This window comes from Macadamia integrifolia, chromosome 14 (genome assembly GCF_013358625.1).
Source record: "Macadamia integrifolia cultivar HAES 741 chromosome 14, SCU_Mint_v3, whole genome shotgun sequence".
NCBI lineage: Eukaryota > Viridiplantae > Streptophyta > Magnoliopsida > Proteales > Proteaceae > Macadamia > Macadamia integrifolia.
Genome location: NC_056570.1, coordinates 28400422 through 28418644, shown reverse-complemented (window position 1 = coordinate 28418644; position 18223 = coordinate 28400422). Strand labels below are relative to the sequence as shown.

The 18223-nt window shown below is 35.9% G+C and overlaps 1 protein-coding gene across 2 annotated transcripts; it reads right to left on the bottom strand.

Moving 5' to 3' along the window:
• Positions 1 to 1932: 1932 nt before the first annotated feature.
• On the bottom strand, positions 1933 to 13399 carry LOC122062135 (signal recognition particle 14 kDa protein). Of its 2 annotated transcripts, none has more exons than XM_042625802.1 (5): positions 13242 to 13399; positions 12870 to 13020; positions 12279 to 12372; positions 12061 to 12170; positions 1933 to 2305 (listed from the first exon to the last, which is right to left on the bottom strand). In XM_042625802.1, exons 2-5 carry the CDS (start codon positions 12870 to 12872, stop codon positions 2141 to 2143), a joined length of 372 nt encoding a protein of 123 aa, XP_042481736.1. In that variant the 5' UTR covers positions 12873 to 13020; positions 13242 to 13399; the 3' UTR covers positions 1933 to 2140. The 2 variants fall into 2 exon arrangements, with proteins under 2 accessions (XP_042481736.1, XP_042481737.1); XM_042625803.1 differs by having other exon boundaries at positions 13236 to 13393.
• Between the last annotated feature and the right edge of the window lie 4824 nt (positions 13400 to 18223).

Genomic DNA, 18223 nt, shown 5'->3' with positions numbered 1-18223 from the left:
AGGAGAGGCATTTCTGGGAGAATCAGCCATGAAAGTTCACGTTTACTAAAAAAACAAAAGGATGTGAAAGTTTGAGTAAATATAGGATAAGTTTAGGGAAGTGATAGAAATTTTCCCTATTTTTAACCATATATATTTTATAGTTACCTGTATCAATAGATACAATTTATTCCCACCAAAAAAATTAGTAGGTATGGTTTATGATGAAGATTCCACCAATATTGACTCATTTTTTGTTCGCACAACTTGTAAAGATGGGAAAGAAAAAAAAAGGATCCACCATGAGAGACGAGACCAAGCAAAAGAGAAATCACCACCAGTATAATACGCAAATTTTTGCCGTATCTGAACATTTCAATCAAAAAGTCATAATTTAGCGTATCAATCCAAAAAATCCATATTTTTTGTGTATTCTATAGTTACCTGTATTATACACGTTTTAAACGTGTATAATACGTTTTATTCTTATAAATACGTTTAGTTTGGAAGAGGAAAAAAATAAAAAATAAAAACTCAACCCCAAAAATCAAAACAACACTTCTCCCTTTCCGTAGGTTTCTTGATTTTGTGAAAAATGTGGATGACATGCATCTCCCTTTTTTATTTTATTAATTCCAACATCTCTTTTCATATTGCTGCTTCTTCTCTCCTTTATTACGTTATACTATTTATTTAACTTCATTTCAAGCTTATCCTAATTAAATCTATTAACCAAGAACCTTATGTGTCCACCCTCTTGTTTCTATCCATTAGCCTATTACGAATCTACTTAATTATAATTTTATCACCCAATGTAAAATCTTACCCTAATTACGAATCTACATTTGGTTATTATGATTGAATTATTGAATATTTGAATGGACCTATACACGAATTGATTCTAATTTTAGAATATTGATCTGTATCAGTAGGGGTTGATGTGAATTTTCTTGTTTGATAAGATAATATCAATGATGATATTTTAATTTGTTAAATGATTATTCACATGCTATTATTTTTATTATTTTGACAAGTATATGCTATTATTTACTATGATAGAAAGTGGTTGATGAATCACTTATCAACATTGACTATAACAGACATAATTACACTTAATTAATACTAGATATTAAAAAAAAATTTTAAAAAATGAGAAATGATCCTCAATTGAAAAGTTAAATTGGATTTAAGTGTTCTTGAGAGCATGGGATATTAAAACTTAATTGTAAACAATCAGTTTTAGTTCATTTTTAATACCAAAATAAACCCATATTTTTGCTCCCGATTTTTATATAACAATCGTATTAAACACGTATAGTATCATTATCGTGCACGTTTTATTGCACCTAATTTTTGAAAAATATTAATTTCGTATGATCCATTTAATTACCGTACGTATTCGTTCCCATATTATTGCCGCTCCCAAACTTACTATCGGCCTGATGCAACTAACTACACATTTTGGAAGGTAAAAAGACCTACCATGATCGGGCAAATATCAAACTTGAGGTTCCACCCGAACCATACTTTCAAAATCCCACCATGTGCAGAACTTTTAACTATGCTTTATCAGTAGCTAAATTAATGATACCCAAAGCTGACTTTTCAACAAATCTTCAAATCTACATTTTTTTTTTTCTGGTGGGGGGGGCGTCCGCAGCCACCATACATGGGAGAGCTCGAGTCTGGAAGAACCAGAAGCTCGAAAGTTGCCATAGACATTCTGTGCCCTGCAAATATAGCGAAAAAATGGATAGATAGTGATAGACATCTCCATGAAATTTTAATGAACCCAGCTGCAATGTGTTGTTTGAAAGAAAAAAAAAAAGGGGAAGCGGTGGGGGGAAGCTGCCATGAGGATAGGGGAGGGCTGAGGGAGTGACGTAAAGGCCACAAGCCTATCAATATAGCATATTTTTAGCAGGTCTCTTGCAAAAGAGTTGCTAAGTAATGTTTAGGCTGTAACAAAATCAACCGAACTCAAATAAGATGCTAAAAAAATTTCAATGTAACCACAACATCACAAACTTTGTGTGTTATTATAAAACTTGGGGGAAAAATGTGAAAAGAAAACATAACCCTTTTTAACTATTTGAATTCAATTATGTTTTGGTAGGACCACTTCTATAAATTGATGCCCAACAGTCTAATAAATCCTGATTTAGGCAGAAGGTGTAGAAGCAGGCTTTTTGGAACCTTCTCGTTTCTTATCACCTTCTACAGCTTTCTTCTTGTCCTTTCTTTCCCTCTTCTTTAAAGCATGCATATGGGCCTTGAGAATAGTCGCATAAGAAGCTTGAAACCGTTGGTGATCCTTTGCTGACACCTTAAATTAACAGAACCCCATAGTTAAGAACCAGATTACAAAAATGAACCTCAGAGAGAGAGAGAGAGGGATCAAAAAGCATGCTGATTACAAAACAAGTAGTCTGATATTCTCAATGCAATTAAAGTTACATTATCTTATTCAGCCATACCAAAAGGAAATGCTTAAAAAAACTAAAGCCTCTTTTGGGTTAAAATGTCAAATCTGGGATCTTAATTATCCATAAGGGGAATGGTAGTTCATACAATCAGAAAGCATCTGCAAGTATAAACAAAGCAGAACACCACAAACGAAATGGGGTCTTGCAATTTTACAGAGCAATGGATCCCAACTGCCAATACTGACAGAGCACCTTTTCCATAGAGCACAAGGAAGAAAAGAAATAACATTGAGAGAAACCATAACCATAAGTAATATGTGTGTTCCCATTGTTGAACATTACTGTCTAATTACTTTCCATATAAGGAGAGATTAGTTTATCTAAAGAGAAGGTTCCTAAACATCAAATGTAATAAGAACTGCCAGATGAATAAATTAATGATTGTAATTTAGATAACAAGGTAGGTATGTCACTAGGGAAACAGTCTAGAATAATAAGCAAATCCAGCAACCAGGAAATGACATGGCGAAAAAATATTATGATGGGGATCCCAACAATCAGAAATTGCTTTCCCATATCACCAGAGACTATTGGAACCCTTTTTTTTTTTTTTTTTTTTTTAAATCTAGATCTGAATGCCTCAACAACTCTTGTGAAGTTAAGTTCAAAAAGAACAAGATATGACTGTATTGTAGTAAAATCGATCAAGCAAAAAAGTCTCATCCCAAGCATTCACACTCAATTAAAACAATGAAAAAATATGTACCATCATCCCAGTTAGTCAAAAGATGATATCTTCTGTGAAGCATAGCTCTTGCACTAAGGTCTTCCTTATTGTTGCACTTTTCCTTTTGGCCCGGGGGAGCGGGGGTGCGATAAATAAGTGAACATCATCAATATATTAAAGTTGGTACGAAGACAAAACCTCATTGTTACAGTTATTGGATCATGCAATAACCAAAATATCGAGTCAACTTACTTCTTCTCACATTCAGATATACCACTAGATTTTCCTCCACAACCTTCAAATTTAATTTTCATGCTTTTCTATTCCTGCTAGTCGTCCAACCCAATATCCTACCTCAGTTTCCTGATTTATTATGTATGGCTGGCCTTCCAATTATCTCTGATAAATTCCATTTCTGTTGAGATATATAAGCTTATCAGTCAAAAGGTAAATCCGTTTCAATCATCCAATGCTCACCTACTGGGATAGAATTCCCAGCCTTAATCTTCTCATGGATAATTGAACCAACTGATGCACATCAGAGGTACTTAAACACGAACCTACATGGGTAAATAAGAGCCAGACAGTGACTTGCGGCTCTGTTTTGAGCCATTTTCTGGTTCAAAACTGGGCCACGATCCAGTATTGGTTCACCCAAATCGTGCAGCGACTCGGGTAGAACTCACCCTTAAAAGCTCACCGTTGACCAAAGTCCTTATAAGCCTTCTCATCGAACCACTCCCGCCTGATGTGGGATTGTTGCTTTCACTTGAACCCCAACAATCTCCCCCTACATATGGGACTACAAGTGGAAACTAAGGCACCATTTGATAACATTCCTAAAAACGTGTTTCTGCATTTCTGTGCCGAGAAACGGAAAAACGGCCTTAAAAGCATTTGATAAATCCGTTTTGTTTCACCCGTCTTTAGAAACGTAAATAGAAATTTATGGCAATTTATGATACAAGAAACGTGAATGGTGAAACATGTTATACTTGTTTCGCTATATTCAGAAACAAGTTGAGGCCAAATATTGGGAAAAGACCCGATAAAAAATCGTTCAAAAGGCAACTCGTTTATCAAACACCAAAAAATCCTTGACGCTATTGTCGGTGTTGTAGATCTCGGTGCGAACGATCCGAGAAACAAGTTTATCAAACACCAAAAAATCTGTTTCTGTTCCCAGAAACGTGAAAAATCATTTCTGCTGTTTCTAGACATAGAAACAACAAAAACATTATCAAACGGTGCCTAAGATTTTTCCCAATGGATTTCTCCACCCCAAGGCACAATGGAGTCGTCACGCCCTAACTTTGATACCACCAGTAGGGACTCGGGTAGAACTCACCCATAAAACCTAGCCGTTGATGAGAGGGTACCCAAGTCCTTGACAGTAGCAAAAATTCAGAAAACCGAACTAATACTACTTCAAATCGTTCGGGGAGGCCTATGGCCTTAATATCTATTTATACCCTTTGCCAACAAAAGTTGGAGAACATGGGGGCTGAATTATAGATGATAAGATTATCCAACTTAAATTTGAAAAAGAAAAAAAGCCCACTTCTGCAATTAATTTGCATCAATTCCCTCCTAGTTGAAAAAACCTTATCCCCGGGTTTTGAAGTGATGAAAATCAGCACCACACTATCAACTTCAATTTTGAAATAAAATTTTGGCTTCTCTTGAAAAAGATGAATAAAATCAGCAATTCTCAAGCCCTTCTCGTCTAAGAATTGACGGTTTGATACCAAATAATGAAGACTAGTCCCAGAACAGAAAATCCAGCAAGAGACTAGTTTAACATTTAAGGGAAACAAACCCAAAAATTGAATGAAAAGAGAGGTGCCGTAGGATGAGAAGTTTGACAAAAAACCGACATCTGAACTTGAATAAAATAAATAGAAAGATAGAAGAGATAATAGGGCAGGAATCCACCAGATCCCATTCAGAGAATCGACTCTTCCACTAAAGAATACACCTTAGCCTTCACTTGGGATTCACCAAGAATCACCAACAGCAACTACTGAATCAGCAGCAGCAAAAATTCAGAAATATGAACTAATATTTCTTCAAAACATTGGGTTAGGCCTATAATGGCAAGTCACTTTCAAAGAATTTTGAAAACCACATTTTACTCTTAACTTAAAAAACTTTTAAGAATAAGATAAGGGGCAATCAAAAGAAGGTTACATGTTCTAAATGCACCTACAGAGGTGTCACTCAAACAGTCCCTCAACTAAATACAAGAAAAATAATAATATATAAAAAGTGATACAAAACAGCTAATAAGATCCAACTGACTATTAAATCCCGCATTCCTACCTCCTAATCATATCTTAGGCCCTTAAAATTGGCATATTCCAACAAAACTGTGTGGATCAAAAGCCATATACAACCCAACCTAAGGCTTTTATTTAAGTGGAAAGAAGCCTACTGTGATTTATCTGCATCACCACTTATCAAAGAAACCAACTCAAACTAATAACTAGTTTACCAAAAAACTTAAACTAAAAACTACAGTGTCTTCAATAAAAGTAAAGAGGTAACTCATGTAAATTTCCTCGGAACCTCAACCACCTAATCTACAAAGACAGCTAGAAAGCTAGATTTGGCTCCTCAACTGAAGGAGTCAAATAGAAAGAAACATAATGACACACCTTCTTTTAATTTAATAGACAATCCACTAAATACAATATTATCTGGTGCTCCCCCACTGGAATCTTGATCTAATGACTGATATGTAAAGATCAAACCATCAAACATCTTGCATGGATGCTCCTGCATCACTATCTTCCTAGTTTCCAATATTAAGTTATGCCAACTACCAAATATCCGCCAACCGGAAATTTCTTAACTGCCCAGCTTTGACTTCAAGCTTCCACGAAGCCATTCTAATAATTAGCATGCTCTCACACTAATAACCCTTCAAGTTCTTCAAGTTCAAGTCATCTCTCCTAACTCTTCCAAAAATGCAAATAAGAATCTCATCACGATCAATATGACCAAGAACCTTCACTTTCTGCTGCCCAATGCTCTTGAAAGGGAGGTACAAGCGTACATTCTCCAGTAGATGGTGAAATGGGACAGTGTAATCTTGATGCTTCCACATTACACTTTGGTGGAAATTGCTTTCCATCACTCTTGAATACGCCAACACTCAAAAGTTTGTACATACTCATCAACCAGTCAAAGAGGCTATAGGATAAAAATTGGAGAGAAAAATAACATTAGACTCCACAAAATGTTTATCAAACACCAAATACTTTTCTTATAAGATTGTAAGGCTGAAGTTTGATAACCATGAGAAATCGGTTGACTCCCACCATTTAGATGGACCCTCATCATATAAATCTTCTTGAGGATGGGTAGGATGAGCAATCCACTTGTTTTTCATTATTGTGATGCCTTCCAAAAGGTCACTTTTTTTCAATCGACAGTCTTTTGGAAGAAGATCGTCAAAGATAATCCCAAAATGAAAGTTTGAGGTCTTCACATCAGTAAGCTATTATTCAGGACAAGCATTGCACCAAACCATCCTCTTCTAATGTTGTTATAGATATTAATGGTTAACAAAAGCAATCTAGATAAGTTTCAAAACTCAAAATAAGCTATGCAGAAACATGGATATAATTCAAAAAGGGCAAGCTTACCTTAATCAAGGCTATTGTAACTAATATTCTCATCAATTAAAATTTGTCGCTCTTAAATATGCTAAATAGATACAGGCGCAAGCATTAAAATCCAACACAAATACGAGGCATCAAACTTGGGAAGCCCCAGAAATAGCCAAATAGGACATCAAGGACTAAGGGGCATATATACAGTTTATTCTAAATACTAAAAAAATGCATTTCATATCATAAATATTTATATAAGTAATTACATTCGTGTTCTGGAAGGATCAGATAATTTTTCACACACACACACAAACACACACACATTACATATTGTGTCCAATTTAGGTTGTCTTAATTATTTATAAGCACTATAAAAGCAGACAAATTATGAGTTTATGTATGTATAGTTATTTTATTTAATATATGTTGTTCATGTTGTATACAAGTAGACTAGAAATAGTCAAAGAGTAGCATAACAAATTAACAATGATACTATCTGTGTGTCTGTGCTGAATCAGTGCAGGAATTAATGTCAACATGCCAGATGCAGGTGCAATAGCAAAGGGGTTGGTGCCAGCCTAAAGTTCTAGCACTCCAAGATCGAAAACTGGTAGAGAATAGGGGGTAGTTGCTGGACACCTTGAGGTCAGATTTGGCTAAGTTCTGTGTGTTGGTGATGAAGGTGGTAATAGTGCAAAGGGTGTTGGATGATGATGGTTGAATGTTAAAGATACTAAGATAACTTTGGCAAGCTAGAGTCCCACTAGCCCGCTGTAGGAGTCTCACCTAAGCCATCTTGAGGTCACACAAGAGAATACTCAGATAATATGCTTGAAAATTCGTTGGTTGCCTCTGAGGGCAGCCAGGATTTACATTATACAGAGGTGGAAATCAAAATCTTGAGTACAGCACAATAACATTAAAGAGACTTTTAGAATTCCAAAACCCCTTTGGAATTTCCTATACATAAATAACAAATCCTAGACATAGAGCCCAAGACATAATAAGCTGATAATGGGAAGGAATGTAAAGCTGCCTTGGAAGATGAAAAGGCACATGGACTGTAACTAAAATAATGAAGTAAATCTCGTTTTCCTACTTTCTACCCATATTCTAATCTCATTAAAGTGATCTATACAAAGAGAACCCAGGGGAACAAAGGCCCAATACCTACATAACCCAACCCAAGACTTATTTCTAATAAAATAAGCCCTTTCAGTGACTTGTCTGCATCAGGGGTTAGCAATTTTCAAGAATCACAATAACTGGTGAATTTTTTCACTACAGGGGATATGTTTCTCCATTGAGTCTTTAACTTGGAGCTTCTGGTATTTCATTTAATCTAACACTCTATCCTCTCATTGCTCTAACAAAATTTTGTCTTACCAAAAAAGAAGAAACAAAGATGAAAGAAAAATAGAAACTTGCACAACAAAAAACGAAAGCAAACAACTCTATAAGAGACAAGGAAACATTAATTTCCCCAACACGAAACTCTATAATAATTTCTCACAAACCATTGATTCTTCTTTCAAAAGTTTCTAGCTTCTACTAAAAACGTATCAATAGCTTCAGAAAAAGCTTCAAAAAAAAATATTTGGTAATACTTATTGATGGTCAAATTTTTGGGACACATCAATAACATATAACTTTCATAAGGCCCATCTATTTCCCATATGACGATAATTAAAAAAAAAAAAAAAAGTATAACACAATTTTGCATCTAAAGCATCTGTTTTGCATCAGTTAGCTTATGGAAGCATGTCTGAGAAATAAAAACTTGTCAAACACGGCCCAAGTATACAACATAGGTACTCTTTGAGAAACCATAGACCAGTTCTAACAGTACACATTCACCTCGTACAAAACTAGGCTGTTCATAAAGTACCTATTCACCTACTAAAAAACTATATTAGGATTTTCAGCTATTCAATTAACCTTAACTGACTTTAAGCCCTTGGATCATCGCCTTTCACCTCGGTATTTGATGCAGGAAAATTACATATGGCTGTTTATATTAATGGAATAAGACTTAGGTTGGGTTCTATAAATGTTGGGCCCAAGGATTAAAGTATCGGAATCGGTCGCCGTATTGGTCGGCCAAAATTAAGATACATATCAGAGGGTATCGTATTGTATCGAAGATACGCTAAGATATGCTAAAGATACGCATATAAATGGATAGGAAACACTTTTTTATACACTTTTGAATAAAAAAAAATTGTTAAAAAAAGCTATCGATAACAAAGGAGCTTCTCTTTGGTGAGAATGAAAATGACTGCCTACTAAATAAAGTGATATAGCTTCTAATGTCTAAGGTTTGACGATAGTACAGAGTAACAAATCTAGAATCATCCTTATCCATTATTGTAGACCAATGGATCTGGTCATCTTTTCTCAATCCAAATATGAGAGTTTTCATCCTGCTATTGTGGAATCTTTGGTTCCCAGGGGCCCGAATAAACATCTATTATCCATTTATTCCTCATGCTCTCTGGATGTGCCTCCAATCCTTGCTGACTTGCTGTCGCTGGGTCAAGAAAGAACTTCCATCAAGGTTAGATTATTTGCTCAACAGTACCACTAAAGACTGGGCTCTGAATTCCTCTCATCATGGGCATATGAAATGCCCCTAAAAATGTCAAGAGTCAAATATGTTTTTCTGGCATCATTTTAACAGTTTCTACCTTGTATGCTGGAGCTCATTTCAATAAATACCATATTCTTGTGCTACAACCAAATTCTCCAAAATTCAACTAAAATTGCAAATGTTCAAAGCAGTTCCCCCTGCTTTAGAAAAGCAGAGGAGTGCCAACAGCCAACTCCACTAGAAGTTAACGATATCATTAGAAACCCACAGTTCTCCAAATAGATTAAAGGTCTAGTCCCAAACTTTGCAAATGCATGTTGGATGATCAGATGGGATGTTTGCTCACTTGCCTCACCATATGCAGCACATTGGACAAATTTTTGGAAGGTGGGCTCAGTTCTTCCTTCTTTGTTGCACTATTTTAGAAACGGTCCATTGGTTTTGAAATATTATTCTTCAGTTTGCACCTTGTGCTTATGACATTTTGAGTTGTATCTGCTCATGATTTTACTGCTGAGATCCTAACATAATAGAATAGATAGAATTTGCTTTTCGAAGGACTCATTTGTCCTTTTTGTCAGACAGAAAAAGTAGAGCTGGAAACTACTGTATCGGATTAAACGAAGGAGCGAGAATCATATATTGGACAAGGCAATGGAAGATTTAGTGGTTAGTAATGCTTTAAATATGAATTGATTTCACGTTTTGCTATAGTTGCTTTTATTGTGTCTGCCTGATATCAACAATTTTTTTGGTTTTATCCTGGGCGGTGGAATCCTTTGTACCAATGGGATTGAATATGGTTAAGAGTTTAATCTTATTTGATCTATAAATGCTCTTAATAAACCACTTGAGGGTCAGAGGATGGAGAAGACCACTTCTAAGTTCTAACTGATGGCTCATACAGTAGTCTTATTTGGATAGGGAGGTAAGACAGAGAAGGTAACAAAACTTACAGCACAGAAATTAGGACAAAACTCTCAGTTCAAGCCCATCTGCCTAGCAAATAGCATGTAATTTAATAAATCCAAATGTGGGAACTGCGCTTCTCTTTTCCATAAAGAAGAGTTCTACACCCACAATCATCAGCTACTGGAACAATTTACCATTGAACATGATTTCCTGTGAATTGTATCAACCATTTACCAATATAAAGCCATAATGATTTCCATGGACCTAAGCATGGGAGTAAGCATCCAACTTTCTTTTGGGAAATCTTGATTTTGGATATTGTAAATTATCAATGAAGTTTAGGGTGTAGATGTCTGCCATTCCATTGTATTGGTATGCATCCTTCTGGTAGTTTTAGATTCTTTGTAATTCTGTCATTCTCTTGCACTGGATTTATCTAGTTTTTTTGTTGTTTGCCTATGATCATTAAACGTCTGGATTCCATTGGACCTCTAAGGAGCATGGTCTATCAGGAATGAATACTTCAGGTTGCTTTGTTTGTCATGTGGAAGGTTGTTGAATGAGATTGTAAACACTTTTGTTATTAGATGACAAATTTTTGCTTATCCTAGACAATGATGTCGTGAATATAGTTGTGTAGTTCAATTCTATCCTACATGATCGGAGAGACTCCATTAGGTTACTAGCAAATTCCAAATCAAAATTGATGGGTCTTTAGCTCAAATTGGTAGAGCACTTAGAACATGAGCACAACTCAAGCATGTTTAAGGGGATGGTAGTTCGAATCCATCAAGATCATTTTTATGTGACTCGAAAATTTTAAATTCAGCTCTACTTTTCGTCAACAAGATTATTCTACTTTGGATTCGTGAACACTACCTTAAAAATAGAAGTTCTTCAGCTAAAACCACCAACCATATTTCAGCCTACTGCTGTTCCCGACATGTATGAAATTTTATTTGTCATTAATTTTGGTGGGCCATAGATGATAATGGTGGCAATCACATGTTCAATTTATGCAAGTTAGGTAATTAATGGCTTAATGGCATTTCTGTAATTTTGGTGGGCTACAGATGATAATGGAGGCAATCACATGTTCAATTTATGCAAGTTAGGTAATTGATGGCTTAATGGCATTTCTGTAATAATTGATTGTGGAGACAAAAATGGTCCAAAACAGGTTTTACCAAACGCCTCAGCTGATGTTTTTCTGTTCTGAAACAGGTTCACCAAACATCATTTTAGAGGCAAAAAACGATTTTCCAGCACATAAACGAAAAAATTATGGTTTTGAAACAAAACGAACCAAAAGCCCTAGTTTGAACCCTTAGCTGATTTTTGTTTGAATCTCTAAAAATTTCAATCAGTTCCGCAGAATTGAGATTTCCTAGTTGAAGTAGGTTTTCTCCATACTTAAGATCCAACCTTCAGAATTGGATCAAACTTTGCAAGTCTAACCTACCTGATAGAGTGACCTGTCGTTTAAAGTTTCGGAGTTCGAACACTTTTGATCTGATTTGTTCACATTATTGAAGTTTCTTAAAATTCTGGTTTCAGTACCTTCTTGCGATCCTAAATTTTCTGGTATTCTATTAACTCAAAACTGTTTGGAGATTAGAAACCCATTAGTATCAGAATGCCCCATACCATCATATTAACTAATAATTCTGCAATTTCACTAAAATTATTGCTCATGGAATTATCAACTGGCCCATGCATGGGATCAGAAGTTTGCGCACAAGGTAAAAGATGAAATTACCACATCTAATACAAACAAAGAAACAAAAGAAGATCTGACAGAAAACATACCGAGGTCGAGATAGTCTTTTTCCCATCAGTGGCCCGAACAAGGCATCTATATTCAATAGCTTCACCAGCACTTTTCATTTTATTCCTCTTCACCTTAGACTTCAAGGATGCTAAAGAACCAGAAATTTACACAACCAAGACCCCAAATAAAAAACCCAACAAAATAGGCAACAGTTCAATGAAAAACAATAAGAAAGCAGTAAAAGAAACAAAATTACAGTGTTTAAGGGTGACCCAGACAGAGCCTTTTTCAGTGCTGCGTTCATACATGCTTGTAAGCTCATTGAGGAACGGGTCTGGTTGCAAAAGAACCTAATATAAATCAAACAAAAAAGCATGGAAGGCGCTTCAGTTATCAATGAGCTTAACTTCTTAGAAAAATAGTGCCCCCAACAGTTTTGCGGTAACAAAAGAACTAAATGAATTAGCAAGACTTCAAAAACATTGCCCATTAAAAAAAAAAATGAAGAAGAAGAAGAGACTCCGAAAAAGAAATTACAAAGTATAGAGAAAAATCACAAACCACCAAAGCTCAGTATCAGGCCAACATCCATTTCAAAAGGATCAAATCCAGCGGAGACACACAAATAGTGAACTTTTAACAATGTGGAACTGGTTTTGTAGGGACTAAATAAAAGGATTTGAGGACATGAAAGATAGTTATTATGTCTCAGTAATTGAACATTGCTTAGATCAAATAAGACAAAAATTCACCAAAAGTCTGAATGCTAAAGCACTAACAAAAGCACTAAAAGCTTAAAACCCAGGAAGAAAAATATGATTTATGATGAAGATAGTAAGGGACCTACCATGGCGGATTGGAGTCTTCTTCTTTCTTCGGACGCGAGATAAGTTGCTGTTATTCAAAAATTGGCCTCTACACGCTCTTTTCCACTTTCTGTGTGCTCTGTAACTTGCCTGATTTCAGGATTATTTTCAATCTGACATTCATAAGCAGCCCTGAAAAAAAAAAAAAGGTTTCAATCTCACGTTCAAATCTGTTTTTTATTTGCCTCTTGGAAATCAAGGTTTGATGCTTTTTGAAAGGGTAAATGACTTTATATGTTTGCAACAATAGGGCAGAAGTTATGCAATTTTATAAAGTTCCTCTGATGCGGATCCGGGGTTCGAACGAAGAAGAAAATCAATAGGGAAAGGAAGGGAAAGAGAGAGACCTTCACCTCGGATTACCAACTGCAGATCTACAGAGGCTCTGCGATCTTGCTTCAGTTCCTTCACGCTGCATATGCTTCGTATCTCCGGCCGTTGCAACCATGAAAGAGGGTAATAGGGTTTTGTTTTAATTACCGTCCCCTGTTTGTTTTGTTTTGTGGGTAAAATACGTATTTGCCACTCTTAACTTAAGTTTGATTTAGTGCTTTTTTTTTTTTTGTGGAATCAATTCTGAGAATGAAAAAGATCACCACTTTCATGTTCCAAAAAAACAAGATTTCAAATCCTTAAAAGTGTTTTCATTTAAAAAAACAAGAGATTGAACCGGACTTATCAAACAGTATCCATTTTTTAAAACGTTACAATACAGAGCCTAAAACAGACCACCAAAGGATAACTCAACTCTAAATGAACAGTGGTGATCTTGTAATTTCTGAAGAAATTATGCACATCACATGTAAAATAATAAGTGAGGTGTCAAACTAGAATAGACAATTAAAAGTGGAGGGGTATTCTAGAGTTACAAAAGGGGAAGGGAATAATAGAACACAACTTTAATCAAAGTGGGGCTTAATCATGATAACTTAGAAATTAAGGCTGTGTTTAGTCTGCAATTCCATTCTGAGAATGTGCATTCTCATTCTCACAATGGAGAATGCATTCTTAATAGAGAATGACAACATTGTTTGGAGACATGCTTAAGTTAAAATACATTATAGGTTTTAGAATACCTATGCATTTCATCAAACAATTCATGGGCAAAATCTGTATGATAAGTATAATCAACCAATTTGGCCAAGACAAATTCAAATGTCTTTTAACAAAATCTAACTATTTCCCATAAATCTTCAAAATCCAATCCAGCTATGCAGTAATTAGTAATTACTTTGCAGGGCAAATAGCTTAAAGGGGCCATTTGAGATCCCATGAGGGAAAGGAGTGGATCAAGAAGTTGCTTTTCGGTGCAAATTTCATTAGAGAAGAGATGGAGATCAGTCATTTTGGAGACCCAAGAAAGAGAAATTAAAGAGTTGTGCAGGGTCTTCAAGGAAAGGGGAAAATATCAACTCTTACAAATCAAAGTAACCATGCACAGAGGGGCCTTGGAGTAGCTCAGTTAGAGAAGATCAGATTACACAATCAAATGAGTTGCAGCTATCTTCCAAGGGTTGTCAACTGGTCGGGTCGGTCCGGTTTCGATCGGGCTTAGTCGGGCTTGAAGACTTTCAAAGGCTGCACCGTGTCAGCCCATTTAACTAATCGGGCTTAGTTATTGAGGGCATGGTACGCTTTATATTCGGTCGGTCGGCCTCAGGCTATAATCGGGCTACCTTAATCGGGCTTTAGTCGACCCTTAACGGGCTATGAACATATTTAATATTAAACGGATTTTAACCTGTTTTTAAATGGGCCCTCCTTAAAATGTGCTCTTATATTCCAGTCCACTCATGCAAGCCCAAAAAAATGACAATAAATCAATAAATGATACCAAATATAACCATTATTTAAAATGTGAACATATCTTTACCTTTTAGTTTTTACTCTTTAATTTGGGGAGGAAAATAGGTATTCTACAATCATTAAAGGGTCGGGCCAAGCCGGTGCACAATAGGCCGGTCTCGATCGGGTGTTATTTAGTCGGTCTCGGTCGGGTGCCCGACGGTCCAAGTGGTAGGACTGAGACCGACCGTTTGTAAACGGGCCAGGCTCAAGCCCGACAAGTTCAATAAACTGTCCGGGCCGGGCCGGTCTATAAACCGTCGGTCCCGATCGATTTAGTCAGGTCAGGGCACGAATTGACACCCCTATATCTTCCTTCCCTTCACAATCCCTACCAAACTAGTCTCAATCACCAGGTCTCTTGATTTCCAACTATTCTCTTAGAGATACTCACAATGTTTGATGGCAAACGTAAACTTCACCAACAATCGCCACTCTTGATTGCAAATGCAAACTTCCTGAACACATGCAATCTAGGGTGTCAAACAGTGCGGTTTTGGTTATTTAGTTCGGTTCAATTTGATTTACATTTTGATAAGGTGAAGCCAAAATTGCACCGGATAGGAATAAGGTGAAATCAGAATCGTTGTCATCCGGTTTCGATTTTAGCGGTTTTTAATCAGTTTTTGTTATTCGGTTTACAACCGGTTTACATGTGATTAATAATGTCGTTTTAGAAAATGGTTTGTATCCTACAGCTAGTGTGAATCCTACATTTACTAAACTTCCTAAAGAATCAAGACGATATACTTTTATTTTGCCAAGGACAATAAACTTTCCATGTAAAAGACTAATCATATGATAACTAATTAACTATGATCCTATAAATTAGGAAATCAAGAGGTGTGATTGTGTGAAAGTGAAACTCCCTTCTCGGTTAGTACTTTGCTTTCTTTTTTATTTTTCCTTCTTTTGTAGAGACCCATCGAAATTCAAAACACTTTAAGTATAATAGGTGTTGGTTAATCATCGATTTTTCGATTCTGAACCAAACCGAACTAGAATTATGGCCTATAAAACCAAAATCGGACCAATTTACTACCGTGCGATTTGGTTCGGTTATAACCGGTCAATTTTGGTTCCGATAAATGGTTTTGGTTATATTTTGACACCCTTACTGCAATCTCTGCCCTTGACTTCGAACTCCAGCCTAATCTCAGCTTGCAAACTCCGCCTAAGCCTACGTCTTCGATTCTCTAGTAATGATTCTTTGATAGCTTCAGGAGAGAGAGCCTAGTCCTCCAAACTTGCATCTTCAAACCTCAGTGATCGAATCGTCTTCAGCAGCCCATCAACGGAAGGAAAGGAGAAGGTGAAAGAGAGAGAAGTGCTCAAGAAGTCATGATTGTTGCTAGTATTTCTTTTTCTTTTCTTTTTTTCGGTAAAATTGTTGCTGGTATTTTGCAAAAGTCGAGTTACAAAAGAACGTGGAATGGACTAAAAACCCCATTTCAGAATGGGCCTCAATCTTGTATACATTCTAAGATTAGAGAATGAGAATGTATATCAAACAACCCTTTTTCACTCCAAAACATGTTCTCGGTCCTAAATGCATTTCGAGAATGCATACCATACGCAACCTAAGTCTTTAGAATTAAATACAAGAATAATAGTCTGTCTTCTTCCTCACGCAAAGAACAGGTTCTAATCCAATTGTTTCAACAACCAAAATATCCAATGAAACATTGTGAAATTTCAAATTTATGATGCCAAAGCACTGACCTCTAAGATCCAATTAGTAGATTAAAAAAAAATTATAAAATTAGGGAAGGCATTGACTTCAACCCTGATTTACAGTCAGATCAATTATCTCTCAGCAGATGGGTCATTGAAGGATGAAATTATGGGATTCTCGTTGCCCAAGGACAGGCAATCTATGTCCAAAAGCTCAAGCACAAAGGGATGAGTTTGAAGGTTCTGCAATTGTATTGTCGCAAAACCAACAGTAATAGCGGATTAACAGCATTTACCTAGCATAGTTGGTGAGCTGTGGTGTATAAAAATCACATGCTCACCAAAAGGTCTCAAGTTCGAACCTCCTGGCTGTTATCTACTTCCCTCCCTACCTATCAAAAAAAAAAAAATATAGCGGATGGGATTAACCCAAAAGCAATAAACAAATCAATCAAATAAACAGGGAAATCAGAAAATAGATAATAATGATTAAAAATAATAGAAGAGAGATTGAGGGACTAACCTGGAAGGAGAAAGAGAGAGAAAATCAGAAGAGTAGGCAAGGTCAAAATAAAACTTCATTCAACTACCAAAATCCAAATCCCACTAAATCGTTGAGTACAAGCTGCTATTTAAAGACTCAAAATAAGTTATTCCACAATTCTAAGTATCAATATCAGATCAGTCATACCAATCGTATCTTATTAGTATCGGCTAAGACCGATACCTGACCAATCCAAATTAGGTATCAATATTAGAATAGGGGTAAAAAAATTAATTTTTTTTGTGAAAAGTAAGGGGCAAAATTGATTGATCCGGACTAATACAATTTGATCCGTAATGTGACCTATTTCTAACTATTAATAAAATAAAGTAAATAAACAAATCAAATTATAAAATTAACACCAATTAAACCAATGTCCAATTGCATCATCATCTGAGATAACAAATGCAAAACTCAAGTATTTGTGCGCAAAGCCAAGTCCATCACGGCTAAAGGAGCTCAATAGTTTATAGGATGCCTTATGTTTTGTTGGGAAAGTCTACACTAGATAGCCAGAGATAAATGATACATCACAATTTGATTAACTCAAAGAAGAACATAACAAATTAGTCCACACTTTGACTATAATACAAGCATTACTACAGAATGCTAAAAAATAATAAGAAGAAAAGGGGAGTGCGAGACTATTTTTAAAAAGGCTTAAAGAGTTAGCTTATGATGTTGAAGGCGTTTTGGATAAATTTTGTTATTAAAACACAAAGCTTTAGGTGTGGACCAAACTGAGCAAATCCTCCTTTCACTCAATAGCATACTAGTTGTGTTGGTTTGGTTGAGATCCTGAAGAAGATGATTTCAATGGCAACCAATGAGATTGTTCGTGTATGAAATCTCATGGAAGAATGAAACAAGTTGGTTCTAATACCATTTGATGGATTAATATTGCGTGCTGATTTTTGCTTACTTTTTGAATCTCTTTGTGTCCCCATTCTCTACATAGCATTATTCCCCAAGGGGGGGGGGAGAGAGAGAGAGAGAAATGGCATAAACAAGACTAGTTATTGTCGGTGTGGGTGAGATCCTAAAGAGGTGATCTCCATAGCAACTGATGAGATTGTTGGTGTATGAAATCTCAAAGAAGAATATAACACATTGGTTTACATTTTAACTATAATACAAGCATTACTACAGGATGCTGAAAAACAATAAGAAGAAAATGAGAGTGTGAAACTATTTCTAAGAAAGCTTAGATAGCTAACTTATTATGCTGGAGACATTTTGGATGAATTTCATTATCAAAACACAAGATTTTAG

What these genes read in the sequence shown, in the direction of transcription:
- LOC122062135 (XM_042625802.1), bottom strand. An exon ending in CTGGGTCACCCTTAAACACT is followed by an intron (nt 12,171 to 12,278) that starts GTAATTTTGTTT and finishes CTGGTTCTTTAG; the next exon opens with CATCCTTGAAGTCTAAGGTG. An exon ending in AAAAGACTATCTCGACCTCG is followed by an intron (nt 2,306 to 12,060) that starts GTATGTTTTCTG and finishes TGTTAATTTAAG; the next exon opens with GTGTCAGCAAAGGATCACCA.